General features: G+C 39.4%; 1 protein-coding gene across 1 annotated transcript in view; it reads right to left on the minus strand.

Moving 5' to 3' along the window:
• Positions 1-281: 281 nt before the first annotated feature.
• LOC104525949 (calcineurin B homologous protein 1) overlaps positions 282-8,982 on the minus strand; it is a 17,726-nt gene continuing 9,025 nt past the window's right edge. The window contains 5 exon segments of the mRNA XM_010169255.2: positions 282-868; positions 2,197-2,319; positions 3,434-3,495; positions 4,423-4,550; positions 5,802-5,882. Coding sequence (XP_010167557.2) covers positions 815-868; positions 2,197-2,319; positions 3,434-3,495; positions 4,423-4,550; positions 5,802-5,882 — 448 coding nt within the window. The 3' untranslated portion in view covers positions 282-814.

The raw sequence follows: 8,982 nt of genomic DNA on the forward strand, positions 1-8,982 counted from the left end.
TGTCAAGCCTGCAAGCTACTCAAAGGAAAGAAAAGTTTCTGCATCTTCTACTGGAAGAATTTAAGTGACTTTAGTGCAGAATTCCTATTCCTTTTGAGGACACCACAGTTTGTCTTCACCACAGATTCTCCTATTGTCCCTGTGAATTCATCCCACAAAGAAAAAAACACCAAACAACTATTCACAGTACTTCAAAGTACTGTAGGCTATCATCACGCATTCAGTGCTAGCTGTACAACAAAGCCATAGAAATTGAGAAGTCCTCAAGTAAAAGGCAGATTTGGAAGCAGGGAAGAAACAAATCTGCATGTAAAGAGGTAAATGGGAAAGGAAAAAAAAAAAGGCAGCTGTAGTGTGGTGTTGCTACTGGAAGCAAAAGTGAATCATTATCACTGCACCTAGCATTTGAGTAGATGCTCGTCTCCAAAGTGTTTCAGAGGGCGCTTCTGTGGCACATTCCCATTTTTCCATTCTCAGATTCAGAGCTCAGAAGAATCAGTTTGTAGATTAAACAGCAGTACGTAAGGAGAGACATTTTTGCTGAAACAGTAGTGCAGAAGGAGACAATGGAGAAAGGGTAAAAAAAAAAAAGAAGGAAAATATTTTAAAAAGCCCAACTCCTTTCCAAGTTGCATGGCAGCCATTTCCCTTTGTTCCTGACGCACAGGGAATGTTCACATTGGTAGAACAAATCAGGGAGGGGTTGATGTATTGTATATGCACCAGTAGCAATGCTCTGGGGGAAGGTGCTAAGGAGAAAACAAAGTTCTATTCATTATGTAGAAGGGGTAGAAAGGAATAGGTTCTCCATCCATCAGTGAAGAAATCGAATGCTCATTTTCTGCTCTACATCCACCTTCTCCAAAACCTGCAATGAAATTCAGAAACAGCTACTTAAATTACCGTTCATACTTCCCTCCTACAATGTTTCTTACTCTAGTATAGAGCAAATGGGCAGGAACATGGGATGTCTTCAATTTGGCATGCCAGTCTTTCATCTTCAGACTGCTATTTTTCATTCTGTACTAAGGACCTTCCAACAAAAGAAACTTCAGCCATTAAAGCTGGAAGAAGGCTGTAAAATAAAATGTAGCTAATGCAGTTTCAGTCTGCCAACAGCCCAGAAAGGCCTGGATTCCCTAAATTAGATTGTGTGGGAATGCACGGCCAGGAAACAGAAGGGAAAACAGAGTAGAGGAAGAAGCAGGAGCAGTCATTGAAGAGCTAAAAATCAAGACCACAGCATCACTAATGAAGATCATTGTAGAACTGGGGGGGCAACTTCATTTGCTTAATTGCTATTAACACTGAGGTACAAAGACTTTAGTCTGCTTCAGGCAGTAGACTTCAGTGTTCCAAGATCAGAGTAATGAAAAGTTAAAGAGACCCCTGGAGGTCTTTTAGTCCAACTCCCTCAACTCCTGCTTAAAGCAGGGCCAGCTAAATCAGGTTACTCAGGGCTTTGTCTAGTTAAGTTTTAAATATGTCCAAGGAAGGAGGTTCTACATCTTCAGCACCTATGATCAACCTCTCAGTAAAAAGTTTTCCTTATAGCTAGCCAGAATTACCCCATGTTGCAGCTTGTTTCTGTTGCCTCTTGTCCTGTTTCTGTCCACCTCCAAGACCAGTCTGGTTCCTTGTGTCAATACCATCCCATCAGCTAGTTGAAATTGTTCTGCTATAGGACAGCTTTCTCCACTCTCTATATAATGGCTCCTTACTATTAGCTATTTCAGACTAACAAAAGATGCAATTCAAAGGAATAGAGCTAGGAACTTGAATACTGACTTAGTTGTGTTGCTGATGGATGAAATTTCCAGTGAAAACTGATCAGCACAATTACAGCAGAATTACTCTATTGTAACTGTGCTAGTCAGGCTACTTGTATGGAAAGAAGTGGCTGCAAAAGAAAAAAGTTAAAATTCTGCAGTATATTCAGTGCTGTAGCTTATGTAAGAGTATGAAGAAACACACAGACTAATTATTAGTACCCTGACAGTATAAAAAAAAATATATATATAATATCCTGGTAAAGAAGGAAAGAAAGAGACCTAGCAGAAGGCTGGCTTTGCCAAATGCAGGCAGACAGGACTATTTAACACTGACTTCTTCTGTGTTTCTATTTGCATTTAAGTCTAAATTACTTGCCCATTGCCAAGCAGTTTCATTTAGTTGTTAAAAAGGTAGTTCACCAACCTTTACAAACTCGGCAAAAGAGATGGCACTATCTCCATCCTGATCAGCTTCCTGGATTGTCCTGTCAGCAATGCTGCCCAGCTGCTCATCTGAAATGTTTACACCAACCATCATCCGTAATACCTGTAACATACAGAAGTCCCCAGATTATTATATTTTTAATAAAAAAACCCCTAAAAAATAATCAGTTGACATAGAACAGAAGTATTCTTAGTGCTGTTTTTCTCATGCATACTGTCAAAATACAAAATATCACCATACAAGAACAACCCTGGAGGATTTCCATGGAAGTAATTTCAAGACAGACTTCTATTTGGCCTTTGTACACCAAGGCTTTCAGAAGACAGCTTCCTTTTGTAGCCACCTTTGACAAAGAAACCTGCTTTTTCACTAGGCAGCAGGAAGAGGCAGAAGTACCAGAAAGCTTTTGGAACCAGGAATAAGTATGTTTTGTTCCCATGCTTTTGTCTATTTTTTTTCCCCACAAAAATACCAACATTTGATGGAATATCTGCTCTTTGAGATAGCTGCCTACAGGAATCTTGTAAGTATATTGTCATATGATAACTGCCATTACTCTCTACAGTTAGTAAAGCATTTTCTGTGCAGAGAGAAGAGGGCAGTTTCAGTCAAAAGCAAATCCTGGTACATCAGGAACCACAAATTGCCATGTCTACTTCCTAGGATTAGTAGTATGTAATTACTCCTAGCTCAAGCCTAGTTTCATATATATGCAGCACTGATGAACTTTGATTACCTCTGCCACAGTTTCAAGAAGTTTTATTTTACTGAGAGGATACACAGAGGATCAGGCAAACAACCTAATCCACCTCAAGGACTGTTCCTGAGAAGTCCTGTTAGAAGCACCTTTGAAGTTACAGAAGGTAGTTCTTAAGGTGCTTAGTGTAGTCTCCATGTTTCCAATAGGATCTGCTTGGCCTAACATTGGTTTTAACTCGAATCTAGCATAGAATCATAGAAATGTTTGGTTGGAAAAGACCTTTGAGATCACGGAGTCCAACCATTCCATGTCTGACAAAACAGCCTGGGCTACCAAATGAGAATTAAGTCTCATACCACACCTAAAGCTTTAAACCAGAGATAAACAATTAGCCACCAAACTCCTTCAGGAGTTATTTTGAGAAGACTGTTGTAATTCCCCTCTTTATTCTAAATGGGTGTGAAGTCACAGAGAAAGTCACAAAAGAGTCATTCAAAGCAGCCCTGTGCCATTTACCTGAAGAAGCTCATCCCTGGAAATCTTGTCATCTTTATCTAGATCATATAACCGAAAGGCAACTACAGGGAAGAAGAGAATGAGGAGTTTAATGCAAGTGCCATTATTTTTTTTTATAGTAACACATTTATCTAAAAATATATGAAATGATACTATGTATTCATAAATCATTTTAAGAGAATTAGCTTAGAATTTTAATTCACCATAAAATTAATGTTCAGCTCCATAAAGGGTTATTACTGCACACAGGAATAACGTTATTGCCAAGAAGTGAAAAATCTTACTTGAGTAGTACACAGTATGAGCACTTTCAGAAGCACTCTGCTTGCAGAGATATTTCTTCAGAGCCCTGAGTCATGGAAGTGTAATTACCACTGAGATATATTCAATCCTTTAACTTCAAAGCCAACCATTTTTTACATTACCATTCATTCTCTTTGACTATACTCTGGATGAGATATGACAGAAATTTTAAGTGCTCTGAGGACTGTTGCCAACTTTGATTAGCAAGCAAGAGCATTCTGCTCATACTGTAGGCAGACATCCAAATACTCAAGAAAGTACTCAGCTGAATGTGAGGAAAAAAAAAAGCACTTTTATATGGAAGACTGGATAAAGAAGCAGAAAAGCCCATTCACATATGGGATGCAGCTTCTAAATCTGGAATAACTGTGGATGCAGCTTCTAAATCTGGAATAACTGTGGATGCAAACCATTTTGAAACACTCCTGTTATGAGATGTTTGGAAAAGCATATCCGTTACTCAAGATTCAACCAATTCCACCAAATTCCAATACAAGAGTGGGTCAATTGTTGACATTCTGAACAGGTAAGCTTGCAAGTCAATTAAAAAAAAATAATCAGGTACTAGAGGATATTATTCCACAGAGAGTGACCATACTGAAGACCTCAAGTCCCTTCACTCCCTCCCTAGAAAATAATAAAAAAAGACAAATAATTGCTTCTACAGGAAGGTTCACATTTCTTACAGTGGAGCTTGTTACTTCGGCTGTTTAGTGGTTCTGGTCCATTCTGGTCTTTGCTCTTTTCATTGTCTTCTATGGGTCGGAAATGGGCTAGTGTCCTCATGAATCCACGGAAATTCACCTGGTCCTCTCTGTGGAAGCATTTCAGCAGGTCAGTTTTAGTGTAGCTTACACAAGTTCTTTATTTCAGTAAAGGCAAGTATGAATATCTAAAGCATCAACACCGTGCAGACCCTTACACTCCCACCTCCCCAGGGTTTGGCTGCCTACACTCAAACCCAGCTCTGAGACAGTGCAGTTGCAACCTGGGATCATGCTGTTGTGAAGTATGATGTGTGAAAAAAGAAGCTGTGAGAAGTCTTGTCGAGGGCTCCCCTCCCCTTGCCTGCAACCTCTATTTAAGCTCAAGCCCTCACCTCTGGCTCTTGCCTGAGCTACCCTGCAGCTATGCCCCAGTCTGGCCATGTACCTTGCTGATCTGGACCCTGATTCCCTGGATTAACCCGAGACTTTCTTCAGCACTGTCAGCTTGTCTGGTAACCACTGGACTGTTGACCAATGTGACAACAGTCACTGGACCTGCTCTGCTTTTCTTGTTCAGGTGCTGTGCCCTTTGTTATTGAGTACACTACACGTGCCAGCTTTGCTGTCACCCTTGGCTCCTGCCTGTGGGGCACCCATCCCTCACTGCTCCCTGACAAATAGGTCTCTATTCTCTAGAGTTTCTGTGGCAACCAGCTATGTAAGTACCTTCCAGGACTCCTGCTTTCTATTCAGGAAACCCTGCTTGGTATTAGCCAATATTATGACTTCATTAGACAATCCAATCTTGATTAATCAGTAATGACAAATGTGTTCAAAAACAGCAAAAGATTCCATAGAACCATCTAGAGGGGTGTAATGAAGTCAGACAGTACTACAAATTTTATCATCTCTTTGGATTTATGTTCAAAGTGCTATAAGCTATGCCTTAAATGTGATCAAAAACCACAAACAAAGCTGATCTAAAAACAAAAGTACACTTAGAGGCTAAAAGGTGGAAAATAAGACTGAATTAGTTAACTGCAACACTACTTAACATAAAATAATATTGCTACAAGTTTGCTTTAATAACCAAAGTCCATAGAAGAGTAAAACTGTGACATGAAGCCTGAGTTTCAGTGAATAAAGCACACAAAATTGTAAATTTGTGAAGTATTTCTCGTGACAGAACGAAAACATGCTGAGGAAACAATGTACCCACACACATGATAAGTCTGAGGTGTTCAATTATTCATAAATTCAAATTCTGTGCTTTAATTATCAGCAATTCACTCCTATCAAAATTTCTGACAAACTACAAATTTTGTGCCTGCTTGCAAATTCAGTCTGTTGGAACTCACCCTTCTGGAAAGAAGGCGTTGATGATTCTGTCTCCCAGTGGATTGATGGCAAGCTCTGGAATCCGCTGGAAGTCTTCACGGCTAAGTAAAGCAAGAACACAAGAAATCTGCATAAAGTTGAAGTCAGAGGAGAAATAATTGCTTAAAATTAAAAAAGAATTGACAGTAAAACATCCATTGAGCTCTATTTCTGCAGCAACACTTGGGTGGTTTTTAAAATGTAGCTCTTTAAATCATGTTTTCTCTATGACTAATGGCACAAAGCAAAAGACAATGCCAAACCTGCATTACATTACAGGCTAGCAGCATTAATTTATCATGTTAACAGCATTTTTCAGATGCCAACATGCTTGTGCTAGAAACCTTACTGTAATGATACTGACTAGCTTGCAGATTAAGGAAAGGAAAGCTTCTGAATTGTCTTTAAAGGAAAATATAACTTCAAAATGTTTTGTGGGGTTTTTTGTTTGGGTTTTTTTGGGGTTTTTTTAATAATTATTTTGATGCTGAATCATTTGAGTTGGCATGATTTTTTCACACTATCCCATTCCAGATTCTGATACTCCTCCAAATATACCACAGGTGATCTGCATATTCTAACACTTTTTTTTGTTTATGCAACAACTTCATATACTATTACAAATGCCGAATTTCAGATTATTTTAGTTTCAACCAAGCAGCTCCCCTATTTTAAGTCATAAATTTAGACTTTGACAGGGGCCTGTAAACCAGATGTGACTTCACCAGTACATTGCAAATACTCACTGCTCTTGCCAGCCATTCTCCCTTCTGCTCACAATTATACGTACACAGTATAGCCTAAGCATAGCTGTGCTTACATTGTTATACCCTTTCCTGATCTGGAAGACAACATGAGCTGCACTGATGTAAACATTTTAGATCAGTATGACAGGAACACAGGGCTCATTCCATTATGAGAGGTGCACTAATTATTTTTCTTTTCTTTCAACCTAAATAGAATGGCACTGACAGGAAAGTGAGAAAATTTTGGTGTGACCAAGGCAGACGCAGCAAGTGACTGAAGTACTCACTAAGACACAACAGGTTTGGTTTGGGGGTTTTTGGGGGGGTTGTTTGGTTGGCTGGTTTGTCTTTCCCCTCCCCACTACAGAGCACAGCAATTTATCAGTTAGTACAAAATGTACTCCATAGTCATTTGGGTTTTAAGTTGCAACAATAACAGCAATGGGGTAAGGCTGTAAAAAAAAAAAAAAATCAATTCTGTCTGGATGCATAACTTGACATATCCTGCCCAGTCTCCAGAAATACTGGAAATTCCCTTCACATTCAATATAGTCCTGCTGGTTTTGATGTTTGGGTCAAAGTCTCAAACTTGGTTACTACATGTTTGCTGTTTTTGAAAGCTATGTTCGCTAAATGAATCAGCAAGGTTTGATTCATGACGTCATTACACCAAAAAACTGGCAGAGTAAACACAAACAGATTTTGAAATTATTTATGTATACTGGCCTTTAATAACACTGTTATCTTAAAGACAGGGGAAAACAGGAATTTACTAACTTGATTCCTAGCCTAGCCTGGGAAAGGCACAGAAGCAAAACGTTCTAGTTTTAAATGCATTCTAAAGCACTCCTTGCACCCAGTCACACCACAGCACTCTTAGAGTTCCAAATACAATATATCTGTCACAACATGGTTAAACTGACCTTCTAATAAAGTGACTTGACCATATTTTTAGGCTATCCCAGCAAACTTCTGCCCTGACCAGGTCTGAATTATTTTTAACAGTTAACATCTGTATAACATGATCAACTTGTTACCAGACCCTTCAGGACTGCTGCATTTTAAGCTATAGCTGAAGGGCAAAGTATGCATTAGCAATTTAGGCAGGAGATGCAGTGATGTGGAAAGCCCACGCCCTGGTAACAATATTTTAACAACAGGACTTCAGTGTCAATGCCAACATTTACAAGACAAAAGCAGCAACTGCCCTCCCTTCCATTGAGAGCAAAATCCTAACGCTTCAGAATTTTTAACTTGCTTGTCGATATTTCTTAGTATTGAGCCTCAATTCACACTTGGTATTTCAGCCTCCGGTTGTTCTGCTTTCTAACAGGAGATTAACAATTAACCACCAAAAACTCCCCAGGTTTCAAATCTCTGTCCTGTCATTTATCAGGATTGCCGTAAACCATTTTTGTTTATTAAGAGAGCACATTACCGAGTGTTACAACTGAAATAGCTGTAAGAGCCCTAACAGTAAATGAATGCATGAGGTAACTTATTCTCTACTTTATAAACTAAAGCTTCCTGCAGTCATTAGGGACCAGCTTCACCTGGCTGAGACTGGAGTTTACAGGAACTCTGATGCCCTCTACTTCGATGTTCACGTGCTCTAACAACAAGGCTCCTTAACCAGGAACCTGGCTTTTATTAAATCCTTGCTTAAATGTAACATGCAAAGCAACCTTTAGCTGCATGTTATCATTATGCAGGGAAATCATTAATATGTATGTCAGTGCATTCACACTTCCACATACTTTGCAGTAAGGAATTTGTACATTCTAAGACAAGTATTTCTAAGCATGTGTAAACCCTCCAAGGAACACAGCAGATCCCTCCTGTAAAGGTGGCTCTGCCTTACCTCACAGGCTGCAAGAAACCTACTAGACCCATTTTTTTCTTCTATTATTTCTGGCTGTTCACCCTTCTTTTACTTTTAGATAATAGCAGAATACTGTTCTGTCAACAGGGATGAGGAGGGTAGGGCTGTCTAGAGCTGAGGGAAAGCAAAGCAATGGTGAGAAAACAAGCCATATGCAAAATTCTGTTTTGCAGAAACAGAATAGCAGAGGTAGAGGAAAGGAAAAATGTCCAGAGCATATAAGTAACAAGAAATTACCTAAAAAAGGGAAATAATTAGAAGTAGTAAGGTGTATCATGCAAGATGGCCAAACAGATTGAACAGGTTACTCCCCGAGAGGTTTCACTGCTCCCTTCCCTTACTAACACTTCGTCATTCATCAAACCTTTTGCTGGTCTAATGTATCTCACTAACCCCCCCAAAAACTCCTCACCTTCCTCCTCTCCAGCCTCCCAATTATCCTTCTGTAGAATTAGTAACCCTAAACTGTTTAAAAACTCTAACTGCACCATGGCTAAAAAGAAGTGCTGGGAGCCTGGAGAAATGACAGGGAAA

Source organism: Antrostomus carolinensis, unplaced genomic scaffold (genome assembly GCF_000700745.2).
Source record: "Antrostomus carolinensis isolate BGI_N321 unplaced genomic scaffold, ASM70074v2 scaffold14030, whole genome shotgun sequence".
NCBI classification, from domain to species: domain Eukaryota; kingdom Metazoa; phylum Chordata; class Aves; order Caprimulgiformes; family Caprimulgidae; genus Antrostomus; species Antrostomus carolinensis.